This window comes from Ranitomeya variabilis, chromosome 6, assembly GCF_051348905.1.
Source record: "Ranitomeya variabilis isolate aRanVar5 chromosome 6, aRanVar5.hap1, whole genome shotgun sequence".
Classification (NCBI taxonomy): Eukaryota; Metazoa; Chordata; class Amphibia; order Anura; family Dendrobatidae; genus Ranitomeya; species Ranitomeya variabilis.
In genome coordinates, this window is record NC_135237.1 from 473,394,943 (window position 1) to 473,413,123 (window position 18,181).

Here is an 18,181-nt window from a genome sequence, read left to right on the forward strand (position 1 = left end):
TCATTTATTTGGTCGATGGTGCTCTGGGATGGCTTATTTTTTGCAAGGCGAGACAATGTTTTTATTGATATCATTTTGGGATAGGTAGGACGTTATGAAATTTGGATCGCTTGTTACAGCATTTTTTGTGGTATTTTAGTGACCAAAAGAAAGGAATTTTGGCGATCTTGAATTTTTACCATTTACCAATCAGGTTTTTTGTGCTGAAAACGTCCCCCTCAGCTTATACACGAGTCACGGTCCCAGAAAACAGGCGAGGGAGGGGGAGCGATGGAGCAGTGGGCTGGAGCTAAAGCCTGTGCCACTGCTGTAATAGCGCACATTGCCAGCTCCCGGCTTCCAGCACTCATCATACTCACCTACTGGCGCGTCCTCGGTGCTGGCACTGCATCTCGTTCCGGCCGCCGGCGCCTGCAGCAGTTCCAGCTGAGCAATAACGTGGCTTCGCTCATTAAGGTAATGAATATGCACACCTCTCCACTCCAATAGGTTTGGCGCTCCTATTCATTACCTTAATGAGCAAAGCCACATGATCGCTTAGCAGGAAGAGCTGCTGGAAGCCGGAGGAACAAGATGCAGTGCCACCGAGGGCGCGCATGCAGGTAAATAATATATATATATACTAGATGGCAGCCCGATTCTAAAGAATCGGGAGTCTAGAATCCATATATACTTTATTTATTCAAATGTAAGAATAATACAATTAATAAATAATAGTAAGAAAGAACAAAAAATGGCTGCACTCACCAGCTCTTGACAATTCTTGACAGTACGGCACATTTCTGATTGGTCGCTCGCGGCAGGCGGCAACCAATCAGAAAAGTGCCGCGCACCACGAAGGCATATATCTTTGTCCACCCTGAGCGGGTGTGGGACGCTGGTGACGTCACTTATCTCTGGACATTATCTCCGGACAAAGCCACGGAAGTTGGCACAAATTGCCGGAAGTAGTATTCTAGGCAATTATATATTAGATTTTAATGTTATCAGTGTTTACCTTTGAACGTTTATATTGTATTGTCCTGTCACCAGCCATGTGTACGATTATCGTCCGAAAGCCTCTCTGGAACCAATAATCACCCCATGTAAAGAGGTATCTTTATAAGTTAAAGATTCAGAATACTATGACTTTTATCATATCCTGAACAGTCAAGTTTTTTATGAACCGTTAAGGTTTTCTGGTTGAAGTAAAAAAAACTCTGAGTGTTTACAGTTTGAAACCATAAAATGTTGAAAAATTATGTCATTCTTGAGTATATCACTCAATGGTGCTCATAAACGTGTCAAATTTGATCTATAATATACTTTAATATACGTTACTTTAATCTTTAATATACTTAAGAACAGGGCCCCAGACATCACACAGGGGGTCTGAAACACCGCACAGTGGTCCAAAATATCGCTGTGCTCTGCCTGGGGCCCCATATGCTGTCTGGGGCCCCTGTGCTCTGCCTGGGGCCCCATATGCTGCCTGGGGCCCCTGTGCTCTGCCTGGGGCCCCTGTGCTCTGCCTGGGGCCCCATGTTCTGCCTGGGGCCCCTGTGCTCTGCCTGGGGCCACTGTGCTCTGCCTGGGGCTCCATATGCTGCCTGGGGCCCCTGTGCTCTGCCTGGGGCCCCATATGCTGCCTGGGGCCCCTGTGCTCTGCCTGGGGCCCCATAGGCTGCCTGGGGCCCCTGTGCTCTACCTGGGACCACTGTGCTCTGCCTGGGGCCCCGTATGCTGCCTGGAGCCCCTGTGCTCTGCCTGGGGCCCCTGTGCTCTGCCTGGGGCCCCATGTTCTGCCTGGGGCCACTGTGGTCTGCCTGGGGCCCCATAGGCTGCCTGGGGCCCCTGTGCTCTGCCTGGGACCACCGTGCTCTGCCTGGGGCCCCATATGCTGCCTGGGGCCCCTGTGCTCTGCCTGGGGCCACTGTTCTCTGCCTGGGGCCCCATATGCTGCCTGGGGCCCCTGTGCTCTGCCTGGGGCCCCATATGCTGCCTGGGGCCCCTGTGCTCTGCCTGGGGCCCCTGTGCTCTGCCTGGGGCCCCATGTTCTGCCTGGGGCCCCTGTGCTCTGCCTGGGGCCACTGTGCTCTGCCTGGGGCCCCATGTTCTGCCTGGGGCCACTGTGCTCTGCCTGGGGCCCCATAAGCTGCCTGGGGCCCCTGTGCTCTGCCTGGGACCACTGTGCTCTGCCTGGGGCCCCATATGCTGCCTGGGGCCCCTGTGCTCTGCCTGGGGCCACTGTGCTCTGCCTGGGGCCCCATATGCTGCCTGGGGCCACTGTGCTCTGCCTGGGGCCCCTGTGCTCTGCCTGGGGCCCCTGTGCTCTGCCTGGGGCCCCATGTTCTGCCTGGGGCCCCTGTGCTCTGCCTGGGGCCCCTGTGCTCTGCCTGGGGCCCCATATGCTGCCTGGGGCCCCTGTGCTCTGCCTGAGGCCCCTGTGCTCTGCCTGGGGCCCCATGTGCTGCCTGGGGCCCCTGTGCTCTGCCTGGGGCCCCTGTGCTCTGCCTGGGGCCCCTGTGCTCTGCCTGGGGCCCCATATGCTGCTTGGGGCCCCTGTGCTCTGCCTGGGGCCACTGTGCTCTGCCTGGGGCCCCATAGGCTGCCTGGGGCCCCTGTGCTCTGCCTGGGACCACTGTGCTCTGCCTGGGGCCCCATATGCTGCCTGGGGCCCCTGTGCTCTGCCTGGGGCCACTGTGCTCTGCCTGGGGCCCCATATGCTGCCTGGGGCCCCTGTGCTCTGCCTGGGTGTAGGACACTGGTGACGTCACTTATCTCCGGACATTAGCTCCGGACATTATCTCCGGACATTAGCTCCGGACATTACCTCCGGACATTATCTCCGGACATTAGCTCCGGACAAAGCCACGGAAGTTGGCACAAATTGCAGGAAGTAGTATTCTAGGCAATTATATATTAGATGGGCATTTCCTGAAGGAAATACATGGTGCTTGAACAGCGCTACCAGCTTTACAGCAGCACTTTTCACACACGGGACTGGGGGGCGCGCTTACTTTTGCACACGGGGCCGGGGGCGTGCTTACTTTTGCACCCGGGGGCGCACTTACTTTTGCACCCGGAGGCGCACTTACTTTTGCACCCGGGGGCGCACTTACTTTTGCACCCGGGGGCGCACTTACTTTTGCACCCGGGGGCGCACTTACTTTTGCACCCGGGGGCGCACTTACTTTTGCACCTGGGGGCGCACTTACTTTTGGGGCCGCACTTACTTTTCGTGGGCGGGGCTCCTCGGCCTCCGATTTGGTTGGTGGGGCCCCTCGTCCTCCGATTTGGTGGGTGGGGACCCTCGGCCTCCGATTTGGTGGGCGGGGACCGGCCTCCGATTTGGTGGGCGGGGACCCTCGGCCTCCGATTTGGTGGGCGGGGACCCTCGACCTCCGATTTGGTGGGCGGGGACCCTCGGCCTCCGATTTGGTGGGTGGGGACCCTCGGCCTCCAATTTGGTGGGTGGGGACCCTCGGCCTCCGATTTGGTGGGTGGGGACCCTCGGCCTCCGATTTGGTGGACGGGGCCCCTCGGCCTCCGATGTGGTGGGCGGGGCCCCTCGGCCTCCGCTTTGGTGGGCGGGGCCGGGCCCCTCAGCCTCCGCTTTGGTGGGCGTGGCCGCTCGGCCTTCGATTTGGTGGGCGGGGCCGCTCGGCCTTTGATTTAGTGGGCGGGGACCCCTGGCCTCCGATTTGGTGGGTGGGGACCCCTGGCCTCCGATTTGGTGGGCGGGGCCCCTCGGCCTCCGATTTGGTGGGCGGGGCCCCTCGGCCTCCGATTTGGTGGGCGGGGACCCTCGGCCTCCGATTTGGTGGGCGGGGCCCCTCGGCCTCCGATTTGGTTGGAGGGGCCCCTCGGCCTCCGATTTGGTGGGCGGGGACCCTCGGCCTCCGATTTGGTGGGCGGGGACCCTCGGCCTCCGATTTGGTGGGCGGGGACCCTCGGCCTCCAATTTGGTGGGCGGGGACCCTCGGCCTCCGATTTGGTGGGCGGGGACCCTCGGCCTCCGATTTGGTGGGCGGGGACCCTCGGCCTCCGATTTGGTGGGCGGGGACCCTCGGCCTCCGATTTGGTGGGCGGGGACCCTCGGCCTCCGATTTGGTGGGCGGGGACCCTCGGCCTCCGATGTGGTGGGCGGGGCCCCTCGGCCTCCGATGTGGTGGGCGGGGCCCCTCGGCCTCCGCTTTGGTGGGCGGGGCCAGGCCCCTCAGCCTCCGCTTTGGTGGGCGGGGCCGCTCGGCCTTCGATTTGGTGGGCGGGGCTTCTCGGCCTCCGATTTGGTTGGCGAAGCCCCTCGGCCTCCGATTTGGTTGGCGGGGCCCCTCGGCCTCCGATTTGGTGGGCGGGGACTCTCGGCCTCCGATTTGGTGGGCGGGGACCCTCGGCCTCCGATTTGGTGGGCGGGGACCCTCGGCCTCCGATTTGGTGGGCAGGGACCCTCGGCCTCCGATTTGGTCGGGGACCCTCGGCCTCCGCTTTGGTGGGCGGGGCCCCTCGGCCTCCGATTTGGTGGGCGGGGTCCCTCTGCCTCCGATTTGGTGGTCGGGGACCCTCGGCCTCCGCTTTGGTGGGTGGGGCCCGTCGGCCTCCGATTTGGTGGGCGGGGCCCCTCGGCCTCCGATTTGGATGGTGTGGACCCTCGGCCTCCGATTTGGTGGGCGGGGACCCTCGGCCTCCGATTTGGTGGGCGGGGACCCTCGGCCTCTGATTTGGTGGGCGGGGCCCCTCGGCCTCCGATGTGGTGGTCGGGGCCCCTCGGCCTCCGCTTTGGTGGGCGGGGCCGGGCCCCTCGGCCTCCACTTTGGTGGGCGGGGCCGCTCGGCCTTCGATTTGGTGGGCGGGGCTCCTCGGCCTCCGATTTGGTTGGCGGGGCCCCTCGGCCTCCGATTTGGTGTGTGCTCTGCCTGGGGCCACTGTGCTCTGCCTGGGGCCCCATATGCTGCCTGGGGCCCCTGTGCTCTGCCTGGGGCCCCATATGCTGCCTGGGGCCCCTGTGCTCTGCCTGGGGCCCCTGTGCTCTGCCTGGGGCCCCATGTTCTGCCTGGGGCCCCTGTGCTCTGCCTGGGGCCACTGTGCTCTGCCTGGGTGTAGGACACTGGTGACGTCACTTATCTCCGGACATTAGCCCTGGACATTAGCTCCGGACAATAGCTCCGGACAATAGCTCCGGACAAAGCCACGGAAGTTGGCACAAATTGCAGGAAGTAGTATTCTAGGCAATTATATATATATATATATATATATATATATATATATATATATATTTATATTTATTTTTTAAACAGGAATCATACAGTACATAGTGATAAGGGGATAAAGAGCCATGCAAACCAGGACAGGGACTGGGGAACCATGCACACTAGGACAGGAACTGGGGAGCCATGCACACCAGGACAGGGACTGGGGAGCCATACATACAAGGACAGGGACTGAGGAGCCATGCACACCAGGACAGGGACTGGAGAGCCATGCACACCAGGACAGGATGGAGAGCCATGCACACCAGGACTGGGATGGGAGAGCTATGCATACAATGATAGGGACTGGGGAGCTATGCATAGAATGACAGGGATGGGGAAGCCATGCATACAATGACAGGGAAGGGGAAGCCATGCATACCATGATAGGGATGAGGGGACAATGCATACACAGCTTATACTCGAGTCAATAAGCTTAGCCAGTTTTTTGTGGCAAAAGTAGGTGCCTCGACTTATACTCTGGTCAGCTTATACTCGAGTATATAAGGTAATTATTTTTATATTAGATAAGACTTTTCTGGTCATAGTGATACCACATACAATCTGATATTTTTTTATTTTTATTTTTAATGGGGGGAAAAGGGGTTGATTTCATCTTCTATGTTTTTTCTTTTTTTCATATTTTTTACACTTTTTTTATTTTTCGAAATGTCTGCATTAAGAAATTGAGACAGTTAAAGCTTCTAGATTTGTCATATCCAGTAAGCCACCCGGAATACAAACTGAAAATTATACTTCAGTACTTTCATCCAGGTGAAAGTGCTTTAGCAATTCAATCATTTTCAATAGGAAAATTGCTGCAAACCATTTGTTTTAAAATGTCAATGTGATCATGAAGTCAGTCCAAAGCTGTATGTGTCGGTGCAAAGTGAATCACATTAGTGTTGACATTTTCTCTTAGTTAGACAGCCGCCCCAAGGTTATAAAGTCCATTGTACTCTTTTGCCTAAATTCCAGGTTTATTTCTATTACATTAACATCATGATAAGTTACGCACAGGGTTTGCATGTCACAAAGATTCCATTCTATGTTTGGTGACCATTCTATCATGCAATATGTAACAAGTCAGCGCTATTTTTCAGTGTTTACATTAAATTAAGAAACCACAAGGTTTCAGTGTATAGTCATTGATTGCTTCAATTACAATACTAAAATATAGCTAAACTGGGGTCATTCAATTTAGTTTTGCCGAGTGAAGACTGTTCCCAACTGTTTAGAGCTGCAATATCAGTATTAAACACTCACACAAGTCCTGTGGACTTGCTCTAAGAATAATATTTACACTTCTCAGACAACCTTGACTCAATCATAAGTTATATAACAACTATACTCACCTCTGGTGCCGACACCATTCCAGCGGTGTTGGCACTTGCTCTACTGTGGCTCGTGTGATATAACAATGATCGCTATGGCCAATGACTGGCCACTTCACTCTCCCCTTCTTCGAACATAAATGACATCCAAAGGAGGTGATGGAGCAACCACAGCTGTGACTTCCTCCAGATGTCAGTTACATAAGATGGGGAGAGTGAAGTGGCCCTGATTGTCCACAGGAATTATGGGACCTGACAATGTACCGCAAGCCCCAGGAGAGCCAGTGCTGACATTGGAGGTGAGTATAGCTGCTATTATTTTACTTGGGGAAACATAGTGCTTGAGAATAGGTTGTCCGAGTAATGGACAACTCTTTAACACTGTATTTTCTTATTCCTAACTTGTTCCTCCACCTAAAAAAAATTGAATAAATAGCTGGAATTTGGGCTGGCATTTCAAATCTTAAGTAAAAACTGAATTTTTAAAAACTGAAAACACATCAGTAGTGGGGATAGTGATGGCTGACATTTTGGGCCTTCCAACAATATGACTGAGTTTGTATAACTGCGAAGGAACATGACTGACTCACATAAAGATGATTGGAGCTTGTGCCGTTTTCCTATAAATTTGGCAAAGAAAAATATTTCCCTTATCTCCTACAAAGTTGGCAAATATTTTTTTTTTCAAATTATGGATGACAAAATGTTTATGTTTATGAAATGTGAACACAATATAAGATCAAATTTAGGCTCCCGCACTTTCAAGACTATCATATTATCAATTCTGACAGTCTTGACAATAGCCAGTCCACTTATGTTCCAAACTCATCCTAGTATGCACCCTTTTACTGCTATACAAGGAAATGGCGTTCGCTGCAGGGGTGCCTGGCTTAAATCAGAGGAGTAGCTGCTGTTCCAAAGGGCAAGAAGATCCATGAAGCAGAAAGAGTAATAAAAAAGTCTATGGGCAAATCCTAAAGGGTTAATTAGAAGACTAAATGCAAAACTAAGCCACATCAGTCAGATGCAATGCTTAATCTGATAATAAGCACACCCGGGTAGTGTGGAAATATGATAACTGACAACTGCAAGGAATGGTATAGGGTTCTAAATGGGATATTGTGCACCTCTATTGGCTGCAAACCCATCCTTTAATCGATCTACCGGTAGATGACCGACCAGCATGACCTAGACTGACATTCTGCCTACTGATATTATTGTCAATCACACTGCTCAGCATGGGCGAAACTGTCACCTCTGATGTCAGCACTGCACTCGGAACTGCATGTGGCAACCAGCAGGATAGACAGGCCCAGGTAAGTATGTTTCTTATACAGCAGTCAAATGAACTAAAAAACAATTGCTCTATTGAAACAGAAATAATTTTCATCATATAAATTTAATTGTACCTCTGCAACACTGTTTCGATGAGATGCCATTCCTAAAGTGTCAGCAGGAAGATGAACAGGAACTCCTGATAGTGTACTAGAAGTCCACCCAACTTGACTTTTAACAGTTACAGATCTACTTCTGTGTCCTGGGGAGATTCCTTCTTTGTTTCCCTGATTACTTGGAGTGAGGGGTCTGTTCAACAAGCTATTAGGAGTTCCTGGTCTGGTCAATGGAGTCACAGGTGTTTGAAGTTTACTTGTCTGTGAATTTGGAGTCTGTGGTCTACTGTTTGGTGCATTTGAACCATGAGTTCTGCTGTTACTTAAAGGAGGTGACTTGTTCCCTTGAAGTTGAAGCTGTAAGTTTTTTGTAGTTTGGTTTGGCACTTGTGGTTTTGTGTTTTGTACATTTGAAACTTGGTAAATTCCTTGATGGTCACTTCCAACTGTGCCAACTCCTTGTTGGTTAGCTGGGCTCCGTGACATACTTACTTCAGCTATTAGTGCCAAGTCTTTCTCAATATCTGAAACATCAAAAGAAAATTAACTTTTTTTTATAGAAGCAGTGAAAATAGTTTGAAATAACTATTTTTATTTCAGTTTCCTTTTCTATCACTTTTTAAACTTTGTTCTTCCCACAGAGCATGTCTTTGTTGTCTCTGCCACAAACCACTAAAGTCTGGTTAAACATGAACATTCTGGTAGTATTGTCTTTTAGTCTCTAAAAAAGTCAATATCATAATTGATAGCATATGAAGTTAAACAATTCAGAATTCAAGTAATCATCTAAAATCCCAGTTCCCGAATTCAAAAACTCTACGCCATAGAAATTTTGCCCAATCGTTTGACCTAAATTACATTATCTAGAAATTTGAAGCAATACATTGTTGTACACGGTGGAAATGCTAATTATGATGGAATAAATAAAACAATTTGTAAAATAAACAACTCAGATTCAGAAATGTGACAATTTACTGTTACGGTATAAAGTGTGCAAAAAAATAAGAACATAATACATTTTTTCTCACATGATTATTTATTGCAAAGGACTAATTTTTTCAAGAACTTATAAATCAAAAATAGTAATAGAATACATTTGAGTGTACATACCCCACATACAAGTCCAAACAAAGATTTAACAACGATGGGGTGGTGAAACTACTTTGACTATCTTGAGTGAGCATGGTGTGTCTCCGTGAAGCCATTTAATAATTTTAACAATTAAATAGGTAAATGTAAGAATTTATTATATGGGATTGTCCTGGGGAAAAAGGAGGATAGGCACCAAAACATAGTCCAGGAGTTTGTGATTATTTAACAGCCCTTTTAATCTCTTCTTAACAATTGGGGTTTCGAGATTGTTGGACAGTCCAGAACTCCAAAACTTATCAGTGACTTCTTATAGATACGATTATCCTTGAAACTACTACAGTGAACATCCCCTAATAGAGTCATCTACTGCCTCAGTGAAAACCCCGTCCCCGCTAATTGTTGGTGAGGCACACCTGGGGAGACAGTATTCACAATTGTGAACAAAAGCTGCACAATCCTTTATATGGCTGCAGCAATTTTACGTGATCAAAAACAAAAGACCCATTTTGCACACGTAATGTAGATTTCATGAGACAAATAAAAGGTAAATTGAGGAAATATTTTCATTTTATCATGGATTTCCTAATGTCAGCCAAACGCATCATCTTAGTCTGTGTGGTAAGGCTCAGTCACCATTTTGGTCTATCTGGCGAAGTTCCAAAAGTAAAACTTTGAGAAGCCTTATCTATTGTGATAGTCTTGGTACTTCTTCAGAGGAACATTTAGCAGCAAGACCATTGACCTAAATTAAACTAAAAATGGCTAATAAAGGAGGACATAAACTGTGGAGAAGCCTGTTAAGTCTCCTCCTCAAGATAAGATGGTAAAGCTTTTTACTGTATTTATGAAGATGACAAAGAGAATAAAGTGAGCTGCACAATTTTAAAAATAGAAAATATAATTAAAACTCTTAGGCCCAAACATGTTAGGCTGACTATTTCTTAAGGCCCCTCCATACACATTAGAGTAATGTCAGCCAAACCAGGTTTGGATGACACTCTAATGTGTATGGGGGTGCTAGCAGACTGATGGTTTGGGGAGATGATGATCATGCATGTCCAATTTCAGATGTGTCAGCCAGCGGCATTCTCGTAGGGAGCACATAAGTTTTGACCGACTGATCGCCCTTACGATCGTTCAGCCGACAGCCATCTTATGTTTCCTAATTACTCTCCTAAGTACATAATGGATTGGCAATATGACTGTCTTTGTGTGTTAGACTACAGTGGCATGTAAAATTTTTGGCACCCCTGGTGAAAATTACTGTTATTGTGAACAGTTAAGCAAGTTGAAGATTAAATGATCTCTAAAAGGCCTAAAGTTAAAGATGACACATTTCCTTTTGTATTTTAGTCAAAATATATCTATATATATATTTTCATCTTTCACATTTTAAAAATTACAAAAAAGAAAATGGGCCAATTCAAAAGTTTCGGCACCCTTGGAGATTTGTGTGCTCAGATAACTTTGACAAAGGAGGTTTCAAAATAACAGTAATTTTGACCAGGGGTACCCATCTTTTACATGACACTGTACACTGTATAAAATCTTTATAATTTTTTTTATTGAATTTTTAACAAAGGTGGAAGGGGAGGGGTATAACATTGGGAAAGGGAGTGAGTCAGTAAAAATTAGAGAACTCACACAAAATATCTCCAAATGGCTTAGTAGCAAAGTTACCGCAATAAACTATACTCCTGAACAGGTACAAAATGTAATTATGGTTAACAGAAGATGTAGACAAAAGAGAAAGTATAGGTAAATAAATCTACTCGTCAAAGTTCATCCACAAAGATCTTACAGGTAACTCGCGAATTACAAAATTTTAAGTTCCATATCTCCCACTTCTTATTGTATTTATTTATGCCATTATTATTAATAGCGAACCTCCACTCTAGAGAGCTGTGTAGGTGAAGTTTATCTAGTATGTCTGTAAATTTGGGCGTTTCGGGTTTTTTCCACCAATAAGCTAAGGTATTCTTAACTACTAAAAAAATGTGGATGATGATATATTTGATTGAAGAATCAAAGTGCTCCATGAAGATAGAGAGAAGTGCCCTTTGAGGGATTATCAAAAAGCTATTGTTAGAGAAAGAATTAATATGTTGTGAAACGTGCGTCCACAGTGTTTTAACTTTAGAGCACCCCCAAAATATGTGGTAAAGGTTGTCCTGCAGTCCGCAGTTACTCCAACATAATGGTGATTGATCAGGACTTATATGTGATAGTCTAATAGGGGTATAGTACCACCTTGACAACAGTGAGGAAAGACTCATGTAGAGTTATTGAGATATTAGAAGCATAGGTAGCATTGATAGCACTGTCCCATTGATCAGTCTGAAGAGTAATATTAAGGTCAGCCTCCCACCTTTTCATATATATATTCTTAAGAGTGGTAACATCTTTGTTAAAGTTGTTGTATATTTTTTAGACTCCAAATATTTTTGTTGCTTGTGTTATACAAAAGCAAAAAGAGGCTTTCAATATTCGTTGTTTTACTATTAAAAAGCTTTCAAATACAGTCCTTTACGAATGTGAATAACACCAACTCAGAGGAAGGAAGTTTGTACTTGGTTTTGATTTCACTAAAAGAGAGAAAGTTGTCACCGTAGTAAATATCCCCGTTTTTTTTTATCCCTGACTTGGTCCAAATATCTCGTAGAGAGAAACTGTAAATAGAAGAGAGCAAAGGTAGAGGAAGTTTTTTGATTTGTTCAACCTTAGTGAAGTTTTTAGAAGGTTTAATGAGTATTTTCCAGGCATGAATTAAAGCTTGAAAAATTGGGTTTGAAGATTCTTTTTGCGGAGTGTGAATTAAGAAATTTAAAAACATCTCTCGAATAGACATATGGCCGCTGTAAACAGATTCTAAGATGAACCACGCAGAGTGAGATTGGTCGTTGAACCAATGCCAACTTTGTTTAACCAGGGATGCAAGGTAATAAGCATATATATTTGGTAAACCAAAACCTCCAATACATTTATTGTTTGTACAAAATGTCAACCGCCACTCTAGCCCTTTTCCCGCTCCAAATGAAGGAGTTGATCATGCCTTGAATCTTAAAAATAAGCCGAGGAATAATTATTGGAAGAGTCCTAAATATGTAAAGGATTTGGGGTAGAATAAAGGATTTAACTGCCAATATTTTGCCTAATGGAGACATCTGAGTGCCCAAGATTAGTAAAGTCAACAGAGATAGTTTTATAATATTGCCTAGATTGGCATCAACAGTAAAGTGTAGCTTATTTGTAACAATGATGCCCATATAGACAGTTTCTTTCTCTTCTAGTGCAAAATCCGTTTGCTCCCTTGTAGAAGGGGGAAGTGCCCCAAAATGTATATCTTTACGTAGAGATGTGTTTAGTGATATAATTTTGCCATGTGTTCCACATGAGGCCCCCTCCTCCATCTTGCTCCATTTGCTGGTACAACAGGTTTCATTCAGGATTGAGGGGATGTACCTTTGCTAGTGGACAATAGACTTGTGACCTGATCTCCACACACCTGGGGCTGGACACACCTCTTCTTGGCTGGACATAAAAGGGACAACACATGTGCTTGGGGGTCTCTCTTACCTCTTGCTTCCTGGGATGGACACACATGGCCATGGCTGAGTATACTTTACTTACTAGGAAGCGGTGAAGACACAAGACGCGAAACGCGTGTTGGGGTAGCATTCCAGTGTCCAGACGGGTCATTACAGATATTTATGGGTAATTAACCCTTTTCACTTTTGCACCTTATCTTTTACATATTGTGGGGTGTTTACTTATGATGCACCACATGGTCAGTGCGGTTGTATTATCGCAATACTTATCTTTAGTTGGTATGCATCTACTTTCATTGCACATGTGTAGAGATTGGTAACACTCACGGCCACAATATATGATTTATTTTTGTCCCGTTCTGTGAACCTGCAGTACTAGATGCACTTTGGATATAGTCATTTGTTACTATTTATAACATGATGTTGTACTATATATGATGACATTTTAGGTTGAAATTGAAGTTTTCAATAAATTTGTTCTAATGTTACTCATATGGCTAGTTTTTGACTCTTGCCTCTCTAATATTAGCTAATTGTTAATTGAGTCGCCATGTGCTTTTAACTAACTGACGTTTATATCTGTATTTACTTACTAGGCCGTAGGGATAGATGAGACATAGGTGGGAGGACTGATATTGTATGTGTGATATGGGTGATTTGGGCAGTTAATTGTGGGTTTTTACTGTATGATATTGTTGTGATATTACTGGACATTGTGGGTTATTACTGTGTGATTCTGTTGGGATATCAGACAACACATATCAACACATCAGACTCTCGCCTACCATCGAAACCTTCAAAAAGACCCTGAAGACCCACCTCTTCCGACAAGCCTACAACCTGCAGTAACCACCGATCGACCAAACCGCTGCATGACCAGCTCTATCCTCGCCTACTGTATTCTCATCCATCCCTTGTAGATTGTGAGCCTTCGTGGGCAGGGTCCTCTCTCCTCCTGTACCAGTTATGACTTGTATTGTTCAAGATTATTGTACTTGTTTTTATTATGTATACTCCTCCTCACATGTAAAGCGCCATGGAATAAATGGCGCTATAACAATAAATAATAATAATAATAATATCACTGTATACTGTAGTGATATTACTGTATTAGAGTTGTAGTATCCGTATATTTGTATATATATATATATTTATAGTCGCCAGCTTGGGTATAAATATATATGTATGTTAGAGACTGCAGACTTGTGTGAATGTACTAAATATTCTTTATTGTTACACTGTTTTGTCTCAGTTAGTATATAGTATAAGGATAAGATAACGTTGAGGCATATTAAGTGGATATTAATTATTAATAGTCAAGTTTGGCGTTAATACACTGTGTTCCAAGTTATTATGAAAATTGGATTTAAGTGTCATAAAGATTTAATTGTTTTGTTTTTCAAATAAACTTATGGATGGTATTGTGTCTCAGGGCTCAATGGATCACTGAAATCAATCTTAAACACATGTGATAATTAGTTTTCCAGGTGATCCTAATTAAAGAAAAACTACTTAAAAATGATGTTCCACATTATTAAGCAGGCCACAGTTTTCATGTAACATGGGAAAGAAAAAGGATCTCTCTGCTGCCGAAAAGCATCAAATAGTGCAATGCATTGGTCAAGGGACGAAAACATTAGATATTTCCCAAAAACTTAAGCGTGATCATAGTACTGTTAAGAGATTTGTGGCTGAATCTGAGCACAGACTTGTTCGTGCTGATAAAGGCATAATGAGGAAGGTTTCTGCCAGGCAAGTTCATCGGATTAAGAGAGCAGCTGCTAAAAAGCCATTACAAACCAGCAAACAGATATTTGAAGCTGCTGGTGCCTCTGGAGTCCCTCGAACCTCAAAGTGTAGGCTCCTTCAAAGGCTTGCTTTGGTTCATAAACCTACTATTCTGCCACCCCTAAACAGTGTTCACAAGCAGAAACGGTTGCAGTGGGCCCAGACATACATAAAGTCTTGTTTACTGGTGAGTGTCGAGCAACCCTGGATGGTCCAGATGGATGGAGTAGTGGATGGTTGGTGGATGGCCACCATGTCCCAACAAGGCTCCGACGTCAGCAAGGAGGTGGATGAGTCATGTTTTGGGCCGGAATCATGGGGAAACAGCAGGTAGGGCCCTTTAAGGTTCCTGAAGGTGTGAAAATGACCTCTGCAAAGTATATAGAGTTTCTGACTGACAACTTTCTTCCATGGTATAAAAAGCAGAAATGTGCCTTCAGGAGCAAAATCATGTTCATGCATGACAATGCACCATCTCATGCTGCAAATAATACCTCTGAGTCATTGGCTGCTATGGGCATAAAAGGAGATAAATTCATGGTGTGGCCACCATCTTCCCCTGACCTCAACCCTATAGAGAACCTTTGGAGTATCATCAAGCAAAAGATCTATGAGGGTGGGAGGCAGCTCACATCAAAACAGCAGCTCTGGGAGGCGATTCTGACTTCATGCAAAGAAATACAAGCAGAAACTCTCCAAAAACTCACAAGTTCAATGGATGCAAGAATTGTGAAGGTGATATCAAAGAAGGGTCCTATGTTAACATGTAACTTGGCCTGTTAGGATGTTTTGGAGTTAAATAGCTTTTTTGTTCAGTGAATGTGACCTCCTAATGCTGCAAATTCAACAAATGAGCATTTTCAGTTCTTTAAAACATATCAAATGTTTAGAAATTCTACTGTGCCTAATAATCTGGAACAGTGCATTCTGAGTTTTTATTCATTTTGGAGATTATACTGTTATCATTGGGAGGTTTCTTCAATAAAATTCGATGTATACTCTAACGGATGATGAATTTTATTAGACTGACTGTCATTTGCACTGACCATTTAGGAAAATCGGAGAAAAATATCATTTGCATCATAATTTGGAACATTGTGTAGTTACTATTGGACCACAATAGAGGTGCAAGGAGAGTTCCCCCTTTGGACACTATAAGCTTAGTATATTTTTAGGGGGTAACCTGTCCTTTCACATCGCTAAAATCACCAATCTCGGCCTCGTTTATATTAAAAGTGATTTTGGACTTTTGAGAATTTATCTTGAAGTATGAAACTATAGAGAACGTCTCCAACTCTAGAGTTAGGGCTCTGATGGAGTTTATGGGATCTCTCATTGTTAGGAAAGATCGTCGGCAAACAAGCTAATTTTAAAAAGACGATCGGGAAAATTGAATTTGACCTATTCAGCCTAATTCTTTCTGCAAGGGGTTCTATGGTGAGAATGAACAGAAGAGGAGATAGCGGGCACCCCTGTCTCGTGCCGTTAGTGATGGGGATAGATTTCAATAAAAAATTATTTGCGTACATTTTTGCACTATGGCATGAATATAAAGCAAAAATTGTGAGTGGCTTTTAGGTATGCCCAGTTTAGCCTATGAAAGGCCTTTTTGGCATCTAGTGTTAGGAATATTCCTTGGGAGTTTGTAGATTTCAACAGATTTATCAAGTTTATTAACCTCCTGTTCCCATCTGGTGGCCCTTTTATAAATCCTATTTGGTCGTCTTTTATTAGGTATGGGAGTATACTTTTTAAACGTTCTGCCAGAATCTTTGAGTAAATCTTGATGTCAGAATTAGAGAAATGGGCCTATAATTTTGTATTGTCTCTGGATCCCCTTTAGCTTTCAGGATCATGATGATATTGGCTTCAAGCATCTCTTTAGGAAATGAGCCCAGAGAAGAAGCCAAATTAAAGACCGGAACTAAGTGGGGTGCTAAAATATTTGAAAATGAAATAAAATATTAATTGGAGAATCCATCTGGACCTTGGGATTTTTGGGGTATTAGTTTGCGGATGGTAATAACTATTTCCTCCTCGGTAAATGGTCTATTGATAAAGTCTCCAAAGATCCAATAGATCTATTTTGGGAAGGTTTAGACTGGAGAGAAAAGCATCTATAGAATCCGGATCTACAATAGGAGTAGAGAGGTTATCTTTCAGATTATACAAATTTTGAAAAAATTCGGCAAATTTGCCAACTATATCTTTTGGATGAACCATGGACTCACCTGAGGGGGATGTTATCTTGACAATTTTATTAATACACTCTTTTTTGAATCTCAACATCATAAATCTTGTTGGCTTCTTGATAGAAGAATACATTTTAAACTTTGAAGATTTAATAACTGTGTCATATTCAAGAAAAATTTCAGATCTCAGTTCCTGTCTGAGTTTTAAAATTTCCCAGTGAGTGGCAGAAGATGGTAAATTATTTTGCTGATCTTCTTTAATACTAATTTGTGTCTGTAAGTTAATGATTTTTTCTTTATTTCTTTTTTTATATCTGGATAAAATTTACACTGTATAAATTCTAAGCCAGTTTCACAATCTATGAGATAAAACTGAAGCACTACTATAGGGTCAATGACTTAATCAATTACCGTACTTAATCCTTAAGACTATTTCTGGTTTCTGAGAACTCATCTTTTGTGTTGAACTCAGTTGTCAATGTTTTTGAATACTAAAGGTATATTTTGATTCCCCTGTTTCTGCTTTTAAGGTAATTATAATCATATTCATAATCAAGAAGATTTTTCATTTTTGTGCTTTACTTTCCGATCTATAGTGTGTGAATGTATACAAATCCTAATGTCTAAGTTTTCACCTGTTGTATAGCAAAAATAGCTATTACTGTACAGTCTAAAATGTTAGTTTTTCTTCATCCCAACTCAACTGTAGTCAATAGGACACAATCCCAGAAGTCTTCTCACTTGGAAAACCATTCTGATACTGCCAACTGTAGTTTTTATTGATCCATGTGTAAAATTCTCAATTGTAGCTGTAAAAACTACAGTAAGAGCCAAGAATAATTTTTAAGCTTGTGCAATAAATTTGAAGACAGATGGAACATTGGTCCAAAACAATCACTAATAAAAGCAATGATTACTGCTCAATCTATTAAACTTGTGGTTAGATAAGCTGACCTAACTTAAAGGGACACTGTCACCCCCCTCCAGCTTTTATAAACTAAAAGAGCAACCTTGTGCAGCAGTAATGCTGCAGTCTAACAAGGTGACTCTTTTAGTTTTTGTTGCTGATATTCCCGGGTCATTCCACATCAAGTGGACCAGTTTTAAAAATCGTCCCCACTCGACCTTCTCCGATTTTGCTGAAAATTTATAAGGATGTACATGTATGTTTGAAAAGAGGTTCTGTACATTTTTAGGGCCAGATCTCAAATACATTGGGCACTGTTGACCTTTCACTGGAGGTTCCACCAAGCCTGCGGCTTCAGCTAAGAGGATTTTGCAAACTTTGGCACATAGCTATTAGAGTTCTATACTGGCTATGATGCTGAAATTTGGCATACTAGCTCAACTTTTGCTGCTAAACACGATTAAATTATTACCGGCTATGACAAAACAATATTTTGGCCGCAATTTTGTGTCAAAGTAGCTTGAAAAACGCGTCGCATAAAATTTATGCCAAAATTTGCCCATATATAACTCAAGACCAAAAACCAATAGTAACTGGTGCTTTGCCCTGTACACCAAACATCTACATGACTTTGCATTGCTGCAATATCACAATCAAAGCATATGTATTTGTGGAAATATTCACACCCACATATGATGAAA

General features: G+C 44.3%; 1 protein-coding gene across 6 annotated transcripts in view; it reads right to left on the reverse strand.

Moving 5' to 3' along the window:
- C6H8orf34 (chromosome 6 C8orf34 homolog) overlaps positions 1–18,181 on the reverse strand; it is a 350,072-nt gene that overhangs the window by 41,151 nt on the left and 290,740 nt on the right. For all 6 annotated transcript variants that reach the window (XR_013217047.1, XM_077270640.1, XM_077270641.1 and 3 more), the window contains one exon: positions 7,972–8,477. Coding sequence is in view for 5 of the 6 variants with exons in the window: in XM_077270640.1 (XP_077126755.1) it covers positions 7,972–8,477 (506 nt within the window). In the remaining variant the exon portion in view is untranslated. The remainder of the gene's footprint in view (positions 1–7,971; positions 8,478–18,181) is intronic.